At 38.7% G+C, this 20,506-nt stretch overlaps 1 protein-coding gene across 1 annotated transcript in view; it reads right to left on the bottom strand.

Moving 5' to 3' along the window:
* Positions 1–19,988, bottom strand: part of LOC125457763 (deleted in malignant brain tumors 1 protein) — a 91,032-nt gene extending 71,044 nt beyond the window's left edge. The window contains exons 1-5 of the mRNA XM_059650837.1: positions 19,778–19,988; positions 18,960–19,034; positions 18,304–18,609; positions 11,386–11,478; positions 11,217–11,300 (exon numbers count right to left, since the gene is read on the bottom strand). Coding sequence (XP_059506820.1) covers positions 11,217–11,300; positions 11,386–11,478; positions 18,304–18,609; positions 18,960–19,034; positions 19,778–19,988 — 769 coding nt within the window. The remainder of the gene's footprint in view (positions 1–11,216; positions 11,301–11,385; positions 11,479–18,303; positions 18,610–18,959; positions 19,035–19,777) is intronic.
* Positions 19,989–20,506: the final 518 nt, after the last annotated feature.

Genomic DNA, 20,506 nt, shown 5'->3' with positions numbered 1-20,506 from the left:
AGCACAGCAAAATTAATAAGTTAGGTAACAAGGTGTAGAGCTGGATAAACACAGCAGGCCAAGCAGCATCAGAGGAGCAGGAAAGCTGACGTTTTAGGTCAAGACCCTTCTTCATAAATCCAATTATCCATTTCAGCTCCCACCAACTCAGTAACAAAATTAATAAGTTCATTGATTGGTAACAGCTATTTATTTGACAATGATAGGTCACCATCAGATTGAAGGTAAATATGAGAAATATTTGCAAGTTACAAACTAAAGGACCAGTAAGAAGATTTCAAAAGCACAGATTAAAAACTAAGTGAATAAAATAGAGATGATACAAGTCCTACTGAAGGGGCAGGCAGATGGGCAGAATGGGTGTAGTTGGCTTGTTCATAAGAAATGAAATTATATCAATATAAAGTGGGAAAGCGTAGAATCCATGGGGGTAGAGTTGAGGAACTACAACAGAAAGAAAGATCCTGATGGGAGTTATGCACTATCCACATGTGAGTGGTCAGGATGTGGGGCATTAAATAAATCAGGAGATAAAAAAAATGCTCTATTATAATAATCATGGACAAACGTTGATATGCAGATGGACTGTGAAAATCAAGTTGGTAGTGGAACAAAAAAATAAAAAGGAATTCTTGGAATGTCTATGAGTTTTTTGGGGGGGACAGCTTGTGGTAGATTCCATTCGGGATCAGGCAATTCTAGATTTAATGTGATGAGACTGATTTGATTCGGGAGATTAAGTCGATGGAACCTCTAGGGGGAGAAGTGACCATAATATGAAAGAATTCACCCTGCTACTTCGGAGAAGGTGACATCAGGTGTACAGGGAATCACAACTGAGTAATGGCAACTACAAAGACGGGAGGGAGGAGCTGGCCAGAGCTGTTTGGAAGGGGGGCCGAGCAGTGAGGATGGTGCAGCAGTAATAGCAGAAGTTTCAGGGGTTATTTTGGGAGACATAGCAGAAATTCATCTCAAGGAAGAAGAAACATACTAAAGGGGAGGATGATGCTACCATGGCTGCCAAGGGAAGATAGAGGCAGCTTAAAAGAAAAAGTACAAGCATGCAATATGGTGAAGAAAAATGGGAAGCCTTTAAAAATGAGCATAAATAACTGAAAATCAATAAGGAGGGAAAAGATGAAATGAAGGTAAAATAGCAAGGAATATAAAGTAGAATGCCAGAGGGTTTTTTTTTAAATATACAAAAGTGAGATAGCGGTAATGGAGAACATTGGACTACTGGAAAATGAGGCTGGAGAAGTATTAAGAGAGAACAAAGAAATGGCGGATGACCTGAATATACACTTTTCACTTGTTTTCACAGTGGAAGACATCAGCAAAATAATAGAAGTTAAAGAAAGTCGGGGGTTGAGGTTAATGTAATGGCCATCACTAGGGGCTAGAGAAGCTGAAAGGTCTGTATGTGGATAAATTACTCAAGTGAATGTACTACACCCAGAGTTCTAAAAGAGAAAATTAAGGAGATTAGAGAAACATTGGACATACTTTTTTTTAGGAGATTTGTTTCTTGTAGGTCACTCCTTGTTCATGGTGGGGAAATGTCATTGGACATGGAAAGATGACCCCACAGGATGTGAAAACAATGTTTATTGGGCAGTTTCCCACACCATTGATGAAAAGAGAACTGCCACAATTCATGGAGCTGAGAATTTCTTATTGGAAGATCATATCGAATGTCGGCAGTGTAGTCACACGACTGACTGACTTGTTAAAGAACTGCAGAAAGTTTCAGTGGAGGAATATCAGAAGGCAGTTGACAGTCTGAAATCCATATTGACCACTGCCCCAGTGTTAGTCGCACCTAATTATGCAAAGCCATTCAAGACAGCTGTTGATGTGAGTGATGCAGCTAGCAGTGCTATACTCATGATAGATGATAAGATAGGAATCTTTAGAGAAAATGGAATAACTATCAACAAATATTCTACAAATGCGCAGGCCTTGAGCTTACTACTGGCATTGCAACTTTTTAACATTTATATTGCTAGTAATGTGTTTGAGACAATTGTACATACTGGTCATGAACTTTAAAATGTTTAGAAAACTTTAAGGATATAATTTCCAGACTGTTTAAATGGAGCTTAGTATTGCAGCCATTCAATTTGAAAGTTGCATAAGTGGCAGGATGAGACAACATAATTGCTCCCCCAATTCTAGAAGTTTTAGTTTTAGTCTTTCAGTAGTAGTTTCTGGGGTCTTGAAGCTCAGTTTTGTAGCTGGAGTACATTTCTCGCTGCTACTCTCTCTCGGAGCATTTTATTGATGTTTTTCCAGCTGGACTGGAGATCTGCATTTGAGAAAATTTATTTTACTGAATTTTTCTTTGCCAAGTGTATGTTTATGGGTGTTACTATATTGGATGGCAATGTGGTTGGCTCCTAACTACCCTCTGGGCAATTAGGGATGGATAATAAATGCTGCCGAGTCAGTAATGGCCTCATGCCATGGATACTGTTTAGTAGTTAAATAATTTGTTATTCTGTTAAGTTTTCCAACAGTGTAAAGTAATTCCAATTTCTTTTTGTCCTTTGTTGTATTTGAATAAAGAGTGTTTTGCTTCAAGACTGGAAGTTTGACCAATCAAATTGCATCTGGACTACAAAGCCTGGTATGTCCCTTTAAAATAAGGAAAAATTAGTGTCTCGGCTGTCTTCTTAACATATTTTGAGGGGTTTGGTCTGGTCTGTTACCGTCTCACACTTAGCTGTAGTGGGATGCAAGAAAAATGACAACTGTAGAACAAAGGTGTCCTGGTGGCAGCCAATATCTGTTGTATCCTGATAGTAATGCCCTGACCAATGAAATCTATCTGAATGGTCTGAGAATGAAGATGGCTAGTTACCTGCCCAACATACCTTTGTGCCAAAGATACTCCAACCACTCCACACCTTCTTCCTATGCTGTGCTCAATGCCTTCTCCTCAAGTCTGTTTTTTGTGCCCTAGTCTGGTGAGTACGAGATAAAAAGCTTCAATTGCTGGTCTCCTTTCAACAAAGTTTAGTGAAAATTCTTCAGTTTGTGTAACGTTCTTGCATATTGTCACTATATCGAACGTGACCACATCCTTCCGGCAAATTGTAGAAATTGTAGGATAATAACATTAGTAGGAATCAATCATAATACTTTGGGCATGGGTCTTTTAATATTACATTAACCAACCTTTCTGGAAGCTTTTCTGTCATTCTGCCACCAAAGCAAGTGACATAGCAATCAAAAGGGTAACAAAATATGAGGGATGATGAATAGAGGGATTCTCTGGTATTTGAAGGGGGCTGTGAGTTTTTGATGGCTGGTAATCAAAAACATTTATTAATAACACAAAGAAAATCAGTCTCGTGCATTTTATTTGCTTACAGACACACCAACAGCTTGAACGGAAATATTTGCCAGTTAAGATGGACAAGAAGCACGTTATCAAGTGGAATTCTGGAATTGTTTCATTTTCACAATTCCATATAAGCCATCATTTAGCTTGGGCTCAGTAGGGTACTCAACCTGAATCTTGCACTCTCCATGATTTGAACAGCTTTTGATCATAACATGGTTAAGACATTGATTGCACTAACTCAGAGGGAGGTGATGGCCTGGTGGTATTATTGCTGGACTGTTAATCCAGAGACCCAAATAATGTTCTGGGGACCTGAGTTTGAATCCTGCCACAGCAGATGGTGGAATTTAAATTCAATAAGTATCTGGAATTAAGAATGCAATGATGACTGTGAATCCATTGTCAATTGTTGGGAAAACCCAAATGGTTCACTGTTGTCCTTTAGGGAAGGAAACTGCCATCCTTACCTAGTCTGGCCTTCATGTGATTGCAAGCCTACAGTAATGTGGCTGGTTTTTAACTCTCTCCTCTGGGCCAATAAATGCTACCTAGCAATGCTCTCGTCCTGTGAATGAATAACAGAAAAAGAAATAGAAATGTTTGGAAATACAGTGGGCTGGAGCACAGATGGGAAAATAATGTAAAATTGCAACTTCAGTTTGTAAAAGAGCATATTGAAGTTTGATGCTGATTTCTAGAGCATCGGCAGAGTAATTGTTGCAGAAAATAGATAAACCTGCAAATGGTAAATTAACCGAATGGTGGCAAGTAGAGCTCAGTATGGCTATGTGTTCAGTTATACACTTTGGACATAAGACTGATAGATTAGAGTATCTTCTAAATGAAGAAATCATGGTAATGGTGAAAGGATTAAAATTAGTGACACACACAATGTAAGAATTGGAGATTTCTACTGGTTGTAATACAACCTGAGGACACAGATAGGTCAAAGAGGAGCTTGGAGTGTTGTAAAGATATATGTAAAGAATGTAAAGATGAGTGCAGTAAATTGAGGTTAAATTTAAAATGGCACACCAGAACATATCGAATTGACATCTTCTTTATGTTGGCATTCCTGATTGCCTATTACTGATAATTGACAGTCCCACATGAATAATTAACTCCCCTTGCATTTAACTTCATTAATCCAAATTGTGGCACTTCTTCTTTCAAATAACATCTCTTCCAGACCTAACACTGGATGGCCACAGTTTAAGTGCCTTCAGATGACAGCAGCATTGTGCTTATCCCAGGAATCATCCCAAATTCTTCCCCATGTTCTATTGAAGAATATTTTAACTTTTGCAGAACAATGATTAAATCCTGCAGCCAGCCACAATTCTGTAGAAACAAAGTTATATATGAGAACTTGAAGTATTTAAACTTGCAATTGAATACAATTACCTTGTATCCTTGTACCAGAATAAGAAAAATGAATATTGACCCAGTGTGTACCATGTACAAATTGCACATTAGAAACGCAGCAAACCACCTTTAACTATCGATACACATGAACTCGGACACGTAGGTAAGCAATGCCACTCCAAGTGGCACCCCATCTTGAAATTCACCAGTTGTCATCTTTCCTTTATTGTTGCTCTGTCAAAATCACCCGCCTCCCCTATATAGCAACACTGAAAATTCCTACATCCCAAGGACTGGTACCGTTTATTAAAGCCAATCACCATCACATTCTCATGAGGAATTCGGGACAAGCAATAAATACTAGGTTAGTCAGCAACAGCCAGATCTCACGAATGATTAAAATAAAATCTTACAGGTTTGAGATAATTTGCTGCAATCTAAAATTTAAAAAATTGTTGGCCAGTTTGTACAGCAGACAAATAACTGTTAACTTGCAGTTTTAATAATGTTTAAAGAGTGAGAGCTTAAAACATGGGAATGGACCCATTAAAGTCATTAAAAACAATAAATTAAGGCCGCTGAGTTTAACTGAAAACCTGACATACAGTTATGCAGAACTTTGCTGACTTCCAAATGCCAGGTTTCAATAGACTCCAACAAGCACGTCATGTTCATTCCACTGTGGATACTGAATAGATGCAGTCTAACTGCTGATACTGTGTCGTGATTTGTTCAAAGTCATTTCACCAATATTTTTTTCACATGATTCATCCTCAACCCATTCCACTGATTAGCAATACCAAATTATCAAATGTCTAATGGCTACCACCAATAGAACCATTCATGGTAGGGGTGAACCAGCAGACATAAAACAATCATGCAATATTAGTCCCCAAGGCAATATTATAGAAAACTTCAACTCTACCCTGTCAGGGGTTCACTCCATGCTGCAGCCGCACAGCTCTGTGCTCTGTAGAATAAAGTGTGAACTTTAATCTGAAATTAAGATAGAAATTGCTGGCAAAACTCAGTAGGTCAGACATCATTTACGGGAGAAAACAGGAGTTAGTGTTTCAAGTCTAGCGACTACATCAGCACTGATAGCAGCTTGAAAGAAAAATGATATCTATGATGAAGAAGAGTCATTGTCATCAAGTTGTATAGCATGGAAGCAGACCCTTTGGCCTGACCAGTCCATGCCTAATTTCATTCCAGACTAAATTAGTCCCACCTACCTGCTCCTGGCCCATATCTCTCCAACCTTTTCCTATCCAAATGTCTTTTAAATATTGTAATCACATTGCATCCACGACTTTCTCAGGATGGTTATTCCACACAGGAATCACTGTCAGTGTAAAAAAAAATGCCCCATGTGTCTTTTTTAAAATCTCTCTCCTCTTGCCTTAAAAATGTGCCCCCTTGACCTGAAATGCCTCACACTAGGGAAAAGACAACCACCAAAAAAATCCATCTATACACCTCATTATTTTATAAACTTCTATCATATCACCTCTCATCCTCCTATGCTTCAGTGAAAAATGTCCCAGTCTACCAGCCTTTCTTTATATTTCAAACATTCTATACCTGGCAACATCCTGGCAAATTTCTTCTGAACCCTCTTCAGCTGAATAATATCTTTCCTATAACTGGGTGTGAGAACTGGAAACAGCATTCCAGAAGAAGCCTCAATAATGTCCTGTTCAACATCCACATGACTTCCCAAATCCTATACTCTAAGGACAATGAAGGAAAGCTTGCCAATTGTCTTCTTAGCCACCCTCTCTGTATGTTTTGCAAACTTCAAAGAATTGTGTACCTGCATCCCTAGGTCCCTTTTGTTCTATAACACTGGTAAAGGCCCTACCATTAATTGTATAAGCCCTACCATTGTTTGTTTATCAAAATGCAATAATTCTCATATATTCAGATTGAACTCTGTCTGCCATTTTCAGCTCTTTGACCCATTTAATCAAGATCGCTGTGTAATCTTAGAATACCTTCTTCACTGTCAAATACACCAACAATTTTGGTGTTGTCCCCACCTTCTAAATTCTCATCTAAATCATTTTATTGAATGGCAAATAACAAGAGGATCCAGAATCGATTTCTCTGTCTCCTGCAGGTAAGCCAACTACTTATCCAATTGGCAGCCTCGCCCTGAATCCCATGGAATCTAATGAGAGAAGTATGAAAGGGATAGGTAAACATGGGGATTATGGATAGCAGGCCAAAAGAGAAGATAAATTGAATAAATGATAATGAGAGCCGAGGGTAGCAGAGAATGGATAGTCTGTGCTGAAAGCAAGCCATGCAGTGCGATATTACGCCTGAAGGTGGGTGAAAATAGATTGGCTGAAACCAATCTATTTCATAACAGAATTGGGTGTGAGGATGGGTAATGAAGATAGAAGGATGGAATCAGGCTGGAAAGTTATTGAACGCAATGTTGAGTCCTGGAAGCTGTAGGATCCCTAAGTAGAGCATGAGATGTTTATGCTGAGGCTCACTGGAACACTGCTACAGGCCTCTGACAGAAATGTTGGCGTAGGATCATGGTGGTGGATTGAAATGGCAGGTAGCTGGAAGCTCTGGATCATTTCTACGAACAGAACATAGGCATTCTGTGAACCAATCGTCCAATTTTCATTTTGTCTTGCCAATATAGAAATCGGACTCTGAAAGGGGCTACAATAGACTGGACAGAATGAAATACTTTATAACCTGGAAGGTATCTCTGGGGCCTTGGATACTGAGGAGGGAGGAGGTAAAGAGGCAGGTGTTACACAAGCTGCAATTGCATAGGAAGGTGATTTCAGAATATAAGGAGATGTTAGAAATGAAGAGGACTGAACCAAATTGTCCACAGTCAAAGGTCACTGCAGAAAGCTGGCACGGAAGGAAAGGTGAATGTCCATTTATTTGTGGCATCCCATTGGAAGTGATGGAAATGGTTGCTTACAAGCCTTTAGAAGAGGAGGATGGGTGGGCTGCTATGTAAAGGTCACAGAACCCTACTGTATTTGTGGGAAGAAAGAGAAGGGGTAAGACTAGAGATAGACTAGACATGGCTAAACACCCTCTCAGCTGTGATAGCACAGAATCCTTAGTTGCAGAGAAAAGTGGGCATTTCTGAGGCCCCAGTGTGGAAGGCAATATCATCACAACAGATTCGACGGAGATGGAAACACTGGGGAAATGGGATGGAGTCCTTACAGGAAGACTGTTTGAGAATGTATAGTCCAAGTAACTATGGGAGCGAGATGGCTTGTAATGGCTATTGGTAGCCAGCCTATCCCCAGAAAAGGAAAGAGATGTCAAGGAAGAGAAGTGAGGTGTCAGACGTGAACCAGGTGAAGGTGGCATCAGAGAAGAAATTTGAAGTGAAATTGATTTTTTTTTCAGTTCATAATGAGAAAGGGAAGCAGCACTGATGAAGTCATCAACTTTTCACCGAAAGAGCTGTGTTTGAGGAGGACAAGTAAGAGTGAACAAGAAATGTTCCAAGTACCCCACAAAGAGACAGACATAATTGGAGCCTTTCCTGATACCCATAGCCGTGCTTTTAACCTGAATAAAGTGAGAGGAGTCAGAGGAGAAGTTACTGAAAATGAGGAAGTGCTTGACAATGCAGACGATGGTGGTGGTGGCCCCATTGCATCATGTCTAGCCTCCTGTTCAATTCAATTGTGTAACTAAACATCAGACTTTCTGTTCAAAACCAATGACTGTTTCCAAAATGAGATCAAAGATCCCTCCCTGCCAAAAGGACAATGACTTTAACAATACACAATTTAGAAGGTGTTCCATTTTCTCCGAAATTTTCCATATATGTATGCTATGTGTTGGATAAGGCTGAAGACAACAGGAAGTGATAACAGGTTATGCTGCGAGACCTGCTGAGCTTTTCCAGCAACTTTATTTTTATTCCTGAAACACATTACATATTTGTATTCCCATATTGGATCTTTATGAATGTAAATGCGAACTACAAAAGGCAGATTTATACCTTTGTGTTACCACTGCCTCTTCCCATGCAAACAGTTTTAATTGATAAAACTATAACAGCGCTAAAATGTAGCTTTATTTAAAATAATTTGATAGATTTTTAAAAATCAGTTACTTTGATTCATTCACTGGATAAACGCTTTATGTTGCACATTTAATTTGTTATCTCATGCTTGTTTGATGGACCTGCAGTTCTACAACTACTATTTTATAACAGGTTTGTTATTCATTCAGCATCATTCCATTAGAATCATTCTATTGCATCTTCATGATCCGCAGTTGTAAATGCCGGTATTGATGTAGAGACTGATACTTTCCTCATGACAAAGTGTTTTTCCCAAACATGTTGTGAACAGAAGAAAACTCTCCAACGATTTAAATACATATTTCTTTTAGAAATGAACAGTTAATAAGAATCAGTCCAACAGATAGAATTCAAGATTGTTAACACTTTGATAAGGCAATAATTAACATATTTGCAAGGAACGATCTATAAACTGCACGACAGGATAGAACCAGATCAGACTGAGTATGCTCAGAATGAAAGGTCACATTTCATTCATTATTTAATTCATTTAGCTATTTTACAACAGGCTGCATGTGTCATTACAATAACATTAAACATTTAGTTCAAAATTGAAGCATAATTAACCAACATGAGATTTTTTTTCTTGGCTACACAAGTGGTGAAAGTCATCACAACTCAAATTATTAAATGTCATCATATTTTCTTCCAAACTCAGCAGTGAACAAACTAAATGAATCTTTAAAAAAAGGGAAAATTGGTTGGTGTAATGAACTTATCACACTCAACTTATACCACAAAGTAGTTAGAATAGTTTGCTAACTTTTTAGGAATCCAGTGCATTGCCATTTGGTTTACGACCAAGTAATATTACTCCATGTCTTCATTCAGCCATCACTGACTCAACAAAGGATTATAACTATTTTAATTGAGAACACCAAATATTATGTATTATTGGTGCCTCTGAAATTATTCTAACATTTCAGAATAAAATGTTTTATATTTAAAAATGGGAATGAGTAAAAGCAAAATGCCTGGCAAATGGACATTTCTATTGATTTGAAAAAAAAGATTAATTTCTACTCCTGATTGCTGAGTACATGTTAATGATTTGTGTCATTTTCATAAGTGACATTTTGAAAAGCTTTAATATTTAATCATATAAACGTGCAGAATTTGTCCATGGAGCCAACCTTCATATTTGTTTTGTCTCCTCTGAACACTGACCAGAAGGATACCTGGAACATTTATGCATATATGGACACTGCAACATTATGCCACAATAAAATCAATCCCAGTTAAATCTTTTTAACATCAATTTGGCGACTGACATCAAAACATGTTCAAATTTATCATTCTCAGCAAGTTATTGCCCCATTTTATTTCATTCAAATTTTGACAGAAAAATTTCCTTCCTTAATGATTTCAAATTAACAACATTAAATTTTTCATTTCCAATATCACAATTTGGTTAAAATAAATGGGAACATAAACATTAAAATAAACAATCATAACTAATGATGACGATACAATTTACATGAGACATCTTGGAAGAAGCTGAAGTGTTTGTAGCTCTTCGTAATCCATCTCAAATTACTGAATATCATCATATTGTCTTCCAAATTCAACATCAAAAAGAGTGAGTGAATCTAATAAAGAAAACAGTTACATTCAGCTTATTATAGTCAAGGTAGCCACAAGATAATGCGTGCATTTTTTATGTGCTTACAAAAGATATTTATAAATCTTTTGCATTATGAGTTGGTTTACTATCAAACCATGTTATCTTTCTCTTTACCAATTTAACGATTGCTACCTCGGCTAATAACTCAAATTACGTTATTTGAGTGATCTAATTTCCACTTATTGTCACCTCCAGTGAAACACACTGAATAAGTCAGAAAAATTGCCTTTTCTAAATAAATATGGGTTTGATTTATTCGAAAATGCAACAAAAGAGGTGAGTCACCAACTCCATGACTTGTACTTTACATTTTTTATGGTTAAATTCTACAGGTGCATGTTTTATGCTGGGGGGATATCCTCACGTATCTCTTGTCAATTCTAACTGCCGATTGCAAATGCATTCGGAATATTAAAACTTACATCGAAATAATGATGTAGTTGTACTTTTTGAAAATTTCGTTGAAAACCTAAATATTGGAATCAGTGATCAGTTATCTACAGGTGAACTCAAATGGTTTTCATATGGATATCTAAATAAAATCCTTCTAGTTATTGCTTGGGAACACAACTAAATAATTAACATCTTTCCCATGATGCAGCGTGCATCATTGAGTTTTATGGGACAAAGAGAATTAGCACTGGAATTTTGGATTGCTATTGTGTTAATTACCACATTTTATACTAAAGGCACTCTATTGCTAGATTGTTTTGCATTTATAAATTATCTTAACCTGACTGGGAATCGAAAACGAAGGCGTGTGACAAGACGCCACATTAGCTTACCTTCCATGTTTGCATCTTCATATTCATGTAACTCGCTTTCTGGAGAATTTTCCAAACTGTTAAGTGAACTGGTAGAGTGCAAACCTATAAAAGAAATACATTGTAATCTTCAAATACAAATGTCATTAAAATTGAAAGATACCATAGACTGAAACTAAAAGTTAATTACCTGCACCTGCACCTGCTCTATGCTCCTGAACCTCAATCTCTTCGTAAACAGGATTAGGAAGTCCAGTGGTGTCATATTGTCTGTTGCTGTTGGCTGTAGAGCAAAGGACACCACATCATAAATTGCCAAGGATCAAGAATTAGGTGTGTCCCTCAAATCCACTTACCTTCTTTCAATCAGAGATAATGGAAACTGCAGATGCTGGAGGATCCAAGATAACAAAGTGTGGGGCTGGATGTACACAGCAGGCCCAGCAGCCTCTTAGGAGCACAAAAGCTGATGTTTCGGGCCTAGACCTTCATGAAGGGCCTAGGCCCGAAACTTTAGCTTTTGTGCTCCTAAGATGCTGCTTAGCCTGCTGTGTACATCCAGCTCCACACTTTGTTATCTACCTTCTTTCGATCTCTCGTTTCGCTGCCTGGCAGATAACAGTCATTTCTATTCTCATGTATCCTCTTAATTTCAAATTTCCTGCTCCCAAAGAGTGCAAGACTCTGAAGAATTCTCTGTTTCCTGTTTTGCTGAATAGGTTGACTGGGGTAGCTTCAGAGCATTACAATAGAAATATGGGATCTATTGTTCGGATAAGTAGCCTAGGTCTTCTATCGCTGACCGAGGTTACGTGACATATTGTTTTGAAGAAGCCAACACAAGAATTACGATCACCATTCCTATTTCTATATACTTTGAACCTCTACCCTTGGTCTCAGTACTTTTCAGTTTTAGTCATTTGTATCTCTCGTAAATCGTTCATTATTCTTAACAGTGTTTTGAGCTGCTTTCCGGTTGTGTATTCAGTTGTTGATGGCACTGAGTTCCCACGACCAGTGGATGGATAAAAGGTGAGTGGACAGTGGTAGACAAAAATGACTGAAGAAATATATAATTGGCAATCCAGTAACTGGTACTTAGCTGACTAAGGGTTAAATAAATCTTGATTTTTTACTTCAAATTTGTGAAAGAATCCAATATTTCCCAAGTGGACTTGAGGAGGTAAGAAGTCGGAATATTTACATGTAATAACGCCCTTGCTAAGAAGCGCAACATTATTTGTTTTCAGCAGAATTATATACATGTTTGCAAGTGAGAAAAGAAAACTTAAGTGGCAACAGCCACAAACTGATTTGTGGAAAAGACAAATACAGAATAGAAACAGAGAATAGGGTGCAGATCCAGGTGATTTGGCACTTCCAGCCTGCTTCAACATTTAATAGAATCAAAGTGATATTCTATCTAAATTTAATTTTCCTGCTTTCTCCCTAGCCCCTTTGATGCCTTTAAAATCTATAAGTTTAACTGTATTTTTTCTTGATTACATTCAATAATTTGGCTCCTACAGATTTCTGTGGTACAGATTTCAGTGGGTTCACTATCCTTTAGGTGAAAAAAAAACTTACCTCAGTCGTAACTAGTCTACCCAATAGCCTGAGACTGATTGGAGATCCCCTAACGGAGGAAAACATCTTTCCTGCATGAAGATTGTGCAACTTGTTAGAACTGTGCACATTTCAAAAGTTCCCCACTCATCCTTCTAACGTTAAGTGAATACAAGCCATTCAAAACGATCTCTTCGCAGAGAAGAGTCCTTCCATCCCCAATATCAGCCCAGTGAACCTCTATGGAACACCATTGTTGTGTCTTTTTTTAGGTAGGGAGGACAAAACGGTGCTATTGCATTACCCTAGTTGCAGTCTCAACAAGGCTCTATGCAACTGTCGGAATTTATCCTGCTTCTTAAATCAAATCATCTTACAATGAAGGCCAGTGTACCATTTGCCTTAGCAACTGTTTTCTCAATCTGCTGGTTGTTTTCATTGACATATGTAGAAGGGTACCTATATCACTTTGTTTATCCGTGCTTCCCAAAGCATCTCCATTTTAAATAATACTTTTTTTTCACAGTGAAGGGCACAAATTCAGATTTCACCACACAGTGCTGCATCTCCTTCCTTTTTTAAATCACATGACTACATTTGCCACCCCTTGCAGAACTGTCTGCAGAATTTTGGAAGATGTTCTGCATTGCAAGCAATTTTTACAATGTATTCTGGAATGAAGACAAATCTGGTGATTTGTCATCCTTCACCTTGATTAATTTTCTCAGCACTATTTTCTTATGAATACTGATTTCATTCAATTCCATTCTCACAAGACCTTGGTTCTGTAATGCCTCTGGTAGGTTATTTGTGCCCTCTTTTGTGGAGATAGTGTCAAAGCATGTGGACTGTTCCTCTGCCACTTCTTTGTTTCCCCATTACAATGTCCCCAGCTTCTGACAATATGTGAATTACGTTTGACTTTACCATTTTTTTCTCTTCTCATATCTATAGAAGTCTTTATACCAAGTTTTTATTTACTTGGTGAATTTTACTCACATGCTCTATTTTCTCCTCTTGAGAAATCTTTCTGTCCTTATTTCCTGAAATCTTAATTGTTCTCAATCCTTAGATGTGTTGCCTCTTCTTGAAATTTTATGCGTAGGGCTACTAACTAATCTAAATGAGAGAACAGTGGATAAGTCACCCTGCTCTGACTACCTGATGTCCAGAAGGGGTACTGGACCTTGGTGTGAGTGACATGTTTCACACTGTAAACATTAGGAGCTTGTGAGGGTCAGCACATGGATATAGACAATTCTCTATCCAAAGCCAATATACTACCTCCAACACTGTGGGCTCTTATCTTATGAGTAAACTTTTTGTGAGGTATTTTGTTGAACACCTTCTGTAAGTCCAAACTTTAGACATCTATTCTATTAACAATTTTCTTGTCAAGAAGACACACTACTCAGTTAGATTAGATTATGATTTTCCAAACATTCTGCGATTATTTGTTTACAACTTGCTTCCAGTACTTTTCTCAAATGCATGTTAGTCTAATGGTAATAGTTATCTTCCTTTTACCTCTTTCCCATTTTAAATAGGGTTATCACATTAGCAGCTTTCTAATCCTCTGGTACTTCTCCAGAATCCAATGATTTTTGGCAAGTTATAAGTAATGCATCCACTACCTCCGTTGAAACCTTTCTTAGGATGCTGTGATGCAAGCTAACAATACCAGGGGATGTATTTACCACTAGCCCCTTTGGTTTATCCACTAGAACTTCTTTAGATTTGGTGATAGTACTTAATTCCTCCCCCGAACACATCGATGCAGAACACTGATGTTCTGAAAAAGGGGTATTGTAATGGAAGCATTAAGTCTGCTTTCTGTCAACAGATACTGACAGGCCAGCTGAGGTGTCTGGAAATGTATGTTTTTTTTTATTTCCACCATCTGCAATTATTTGAGGATTTTGATGCAAAATATTTGTTTAATTCCACGAACATTTTGTTGTTCCATAAAAAAATGCTTCCCACATTCATTTGCAAAGGGCTCTAAGTCCATTTTGATCTCTCTCTTCCTTCTAATACATTTAAAGAAGATCATATTGTCAGTTTTGATAATCCTTCTAGTTCACTCTAATAGGGTCTTTTGTCTGTTTTTATTATTTTTTGTTCTCCTTTGCTGGATATTAATTTTTCTAGTTTTCTAGGCAACTGCAACTTTGGCTTCATTATATGATTTTTCTTTCAATTTAATGCTCTCCTTAACTGCCTTGTTTAGACACTGTTGGTTTATTCTTAACTTCCTTGAAACGGAATCTCTACCATGGAAACAGGCCTTTCGGCCCAACAAGTTCACATCAGGCCTCAGAGCATGCCACCTCGACCCATCCCCCGAGAACCCACCTAATCTATATCTCCCTGAACACTATGGGCAATTTAGCATGGCTAATCCACCTACCCTACACATCTTTTGACTGTGGGACGAAACCGGAGCACCTGAAGGAAACCCATGCAGACACGGGGAGAATGTGCACCTCCACACAGACAGTTGCCCAAGGCTGGAATCGACCCCAGGTCTTGGCACTGTGAGGCAGCAATGCTAACCACTGTGCCACCATGCCACCATTGAATATCTTTGGCAGATATTGCAATGAATAATCTTTAGATTAATTTACTGCATATGGTTGTTGAAGCTGAAACTTTAGAATATCTAAGAGAGAGACTGGTTTTAAAAATATATCAATGCTGTAAAAGCTTAGCAGAATAGTGTGGGTAAAAGTCATTGAAGTACTATCAGTGATGTTCATTGTGAATTGCAGAGCAGATTCAAAAACAGGAAGTGCTGGAAAAGGTCAGCAAATTTGGCAGCATCTGTGAACAGAAATCAGAGTTAAAGTTTCCGATTGCGTGATTTTTCCTTAGAACATCACAGAGCAGGCTTGATGGGCTGAATGGCCTACTCCTGTTCCGATATTCTTATAATTGTCTCACAGCGTATCAGTGAAAAAAATTACTCTCAGTTACATTGACATGCATATGTATGGTTTCAGAGAATGTTCAATCTAGTCCCAAAGGAAAAGACACGGGATAATAATGACGAAATGAGCGAACCAGTGAAATCACAGAAATTTAAGACAACAATTCCGATCATTGTGTCTGTACCAAGTGAAAAGCAGCTACACTATATATTTTTTTTCTTTTAGATATCAACAGGAAGTGTGTTTCACTGACTGGCTGAGCATGCATTGCCCATTCCTAATAAGGCAGGGGAAACTATATTGCTGTGAGTCTGAAGTCAAACGTCGGCCAGATGGGGTAATGGCAGATTTCCTTCCCAAAAGGATATTGGTGAAACAGACTTCTTAAAACAAAACAAATCATAACGACTAGTGTTAAAACTCACGGTTTTTAGTCAAGTCAAATTTCGCCAGCTTCACCGCAGTTGAAATTGAACCAATGAGTGCGGTACATTAACCTAGGATACTAACCAGTTCCATTACCCCTACACCACTATCGCAGTCCGTTTTCCAATAAGCGTTTATGTCATGTGATTTGAGATTTCAGGTACTCAGCTAACTACATTTTAAATATTCCCACCAAATTTTCAGATCCTCAAATCCCTCTGAGCAGAACCAAATCCCCTTAAGCTTTGCACGCATTCCTTTAATTCTTTGGGTCCTGAGTATGAAAGAAAACAACTCCACCAAACGCAATGTGTTCTCGTTTCTAAAATTCTCCAGTCCTTGTAACATCCTGATAGTTTACATTCACAATCTTTCCCTTGTGATGACGACCTTCCCGAAAAGCACTCGCTTAGACTATGAAGGCATGAAGAATTGCAAATCAACAAGATGTACGGTAATTACGCTTGCCATTTTTCAGTATGGGAATTTGATTAAAACTAACCAACCTTTCTGGAAGCTTCTCTGCAATTCTGCAGCCAAAACAAGTGAAACGGCAATCAAAAGAACAACAAATACGCAAGGGATAATGAAGATCGAGGGTCTCTGCTGGTTGAACGGCACTGTGTGTTTCTGATGGCCTGTAATCAAAACATGTAATAATGACAGGGAAATTTTGTTCCGCGCAGTTTAACAGTGATACGGTTTACAACATGGGAATAGAATATTCGGTCCAATAATCCATGCCGACCAGTTACCATAAACTGATTTAGTCCAACTTGCCAACATTTGGCCCATATCCCTCTAAACCCTTACTTTTAATATACCCGTCCAGATACCCTTTGAATGTTTTAATTGTACCATCCCCCCCACATTCCACCACTTCCTCTGGCAGCTCATTCCATGCATGCTCCACCCTCTGAATGAAATGTTGCCCCTCGCGTCCCTTTCGAATCTTTCGCTTTTTCCCATAACCATACTCCTTTTAGCCCCGGAGTCACCTACACTGAGTAAAAATTCTTGGCAGTTCACTCTCTCCCCGTCCCTTGTGATTTCATAAACCTTTATGAGGTCACCTCTCAGCCTCCGACGCCGGAGGGGAAAAAGCCCCAGCCTAATCCGCCTTTCCCGACAGCTTTAAACCCTCCTTCCCGGCAACATCTTATTAATCTATTCTGCTTCAACCATACAGCAGAATGCAAAGTAGTTGTGTTTATTATAATTATCGCTCGAGGCAAAACTGTAATTGAAATTCATTCCAGAAATGCAAATAGATTCCACTTTCAAATGTTTGGACAGCCTTTGATTTCAAACTAGCATTAACCATCTATTGCACTGACACGAGAAATGGTTCGATTGTGTTCAGGTTCCGGAAAATTATGTGAAACTTCAGGTTACAATATAAAAACGCAGAATAGCATTCACTGCTTATCTGCTCTAGGTTATAGCATTTGGAACTGTCTCGAGTGTGAAGTATGTAAACTTCAGAGCTTTTACATGAACAAGTACGGTTTTTCTTTCGTTGGTGAAATCCTCTACAGGAATCTCCCTTTCGGAAAATTCCGTCTTTAAATGTAAAAGTAGCTCAGTGGATTAGCGTGGTTACACAACCAGTATGTGCGCTTTGTATCAAACGAGCTTCTGGAGAACAATATGAAGTATAATTGTGCACTTAAATAGCACTAAGATAGATTTAATTATTCCTCCCAAAATTAACATATTTCCTCATGTTGTCCCTTGAACGTGTTATCCACATATTGATTAAACGACTAGCTTGCATTTATGTAGCGACCAGATTAGATTTTAAACGCGCCAACCTCCTCGCCACAGTATTATGAGGGAGTAATTCACACAGACCGACATCTATAGTAAATGTTAGGTGACCGAAAACTTGGACAAATAAGTACTATTTTGAAGAAGGAACGTAAAACAGCGGAGTAAGCAAAGTGCTGAAGTGTGTTCGAGTGTGGAAACTTCATGATTAGAACCTGGGGAGGAGAAGAAACCATGCCAGCAGTGAAGTGATGCAATAATGAGCAGAAGGCCAGAATTTGTGAATTCTCGGGAGGGAGGTGATTGTAGTTTGGAGGACAATATTAAATCACAGAGAGAGGGTGGTTGAAGCCAATAATGGATTTGAAGGTAAAGTTAAGAATGAGAAAATAAAGACTTAAGTTAAAATTGTGTACCAGCACACATCACGTTGACGTCCTCTTTATCTTCACAGTCATGATCTCCCATTGCTGACAATTGGCAATCCGTCAGGAACAGTTCACTCCCCTTACATTGAACTTTGTCCATCCAAATTGTGCCACTTGCTTGGTCGAATAGCGTCTGTCCCTCTGTCCAGACCGGCTCGCCGCAATTTAATTGTCTGCAGACAACAGCGGCATCATGCCTGTGCCAAGAATCATCACACACCGTTCCCCACATACCACGGAAAAATATTTCAACTCTTCCCGAGCAGTTGTTCAATCCCGCAGCCAGCCGCAACCCTGCAGAGAAAAACAAAACAAAACTTTCGTGAGAAACCTCAATTTGAAAGTGGATAAATATTTTTATTTGTTCCGTTCCAAAGTCCAACTCACGATGCAACTCTGACAGCACCAATATTAAAGATCCCGGGTCTCTCACTGATCGCGATACTCTGTTAGTATATGCCAAAAGAAAATGTGTCATCGGTCCCGATCATTTTATAGCATTACGTAAAATTAAATTAGTTGGCCCAACGCGCACAGCGGAAGCTAATTTGCCACTATTGGTTTTATTAATATTAAATGACAACATTTAGAATATTTTATTAGTGTTATTATTAATCATGAGTGGAATCCTTATCAACAATTACCAAAATCTTCCGAAACTGGTTCCATATTACTTTTCTTCCTAGCCCCATCACCGTGCATTTTCCCAGGATTTAGTTCTGAAAAATAAGTAACCGATTACTTCAGAAACAATACCTAATATTTAGACTGCGCTTTTAATGAGCTTAAAAAAACGTATGAAACTAAGGTACAGACGGAGAAACGACAATAGATGACAGATAACGTCTTCAAAGTTGCAGGCTCTAAGGTGTCTGTTAAAATACGCCAGCGACATAGAGAAATAGAGTTGAGGGTAACGAAACACAATGGTTTGAATATAGACAATTGAAAGCGTTGTCACGAGTGGTGGAGCTAATAAAGTTAAGAATGAAACACAGGTCAGAATTAGAGCGAGGCAAGAATGTCAGAGAATTGTAGAATTGGAGATGTTCCAGGGTAAATGGATAAGTAAAGCCTTGTAGGTAATTGTAAACAAGGATGAGATTTCCTTCCAAACTCCGAAACGCGACAGAAGTACAGTAGATCCAGGAAACAAGAACGCTTACTGTTACACTACATGGAATACGATGGTTCAAGAAGGTAGCTCACTACAACCTCGTCTCGGGCAGTTAGGGGTGGGCATTAAATACTGGCACACCACACTGCATGATTTTTAAAAAGAATCAAAATGCTAGGCATTCAATGCATGTATGTTATTTAGTGCAGGTGTGATGGTGTTCGGGCTTATTCCGATTTAAACACACGTAGCAGAGGTATGGGTGATCTCAAATTTACGATTGGTAGAAATATTAAACGTTAGTGAAATATTTCAAGACAAACGCACTTTGTTTGTAGTTCTTACCTGAACAAATGACTCCAACATCCTCCTGGTGGTTACAGTTGTGTTGGCCCCATGGTGAAGATGGACATTGCCACAGGAGTGTATCGTGCAAACGACAGTTCACATCATCGAGCCAGATCTGTCCAGAACCGCTTCCAAATCTAATAGCACGTTCCACAGATCGGGCAGATCCACAGCTGAGCTGTTTACAAATAACTTCCGCGTCCTCCATTCCAAACGAATCAGCACAAACAGTCCCCCAGATCCCATTATAGAAAACCTCGATTCTGCCCTGGCAAGGGTTCGCCCCATCCTGCAGCCTCACAGCCTTATGCCCTGTAGAACAAAGTGCACGTTAATCTTGCCATTTCCTTCCCCACACCAGTAAATGTAAGTAAAACAAAATCTAGCAGAACAGTAACTACGTTACTTTGATGATTTTTCTTATCACAGAACACTCGGTAAATGATTATTGCAAAGAATTTCATCTAAAATGTTTCAGTCTGCATCTTAAAATCTCATTCTACATCGTCTTGGTGTGCGACTAGATCGGCGGATTTTCCGCTGTTATCAAGAGCAGTAGACTAGAGTGACCAAGCTCAATGATTACCAGGTCTAACTATCATTCATCCAGACTCCAGATTTGTTCAAATTATCGGTAGCGGTGCTGAATTTTGAAAGTAAATCTCACCCGAGCAGATAACTCCAGCATCTTCTTTATGATTGCAGTCGCTCTCACCCCACGGCGCC

Source organism: Stegostoma tigrinum, chromosome 14 (genome assembly GCF_030684315.1).
Source record: "Stegostoma tigrinum isolate sSteTig4 chromosome 14, sSteTig4.hap1, whole genome shotgun sequence".
Lineage (NCBI taxonomy): Eukaryota > Metazoa > Chordata > Chondrichthyes > Orectolobiformes > Stegostomatidae > Stegostoma > Stegostoma tigrinum.
The sequence above is the reverse complement of the archived record's forward strand: the minus strand, read 5'-3'. Positions and strand labels throughout refer to the sequence as shown.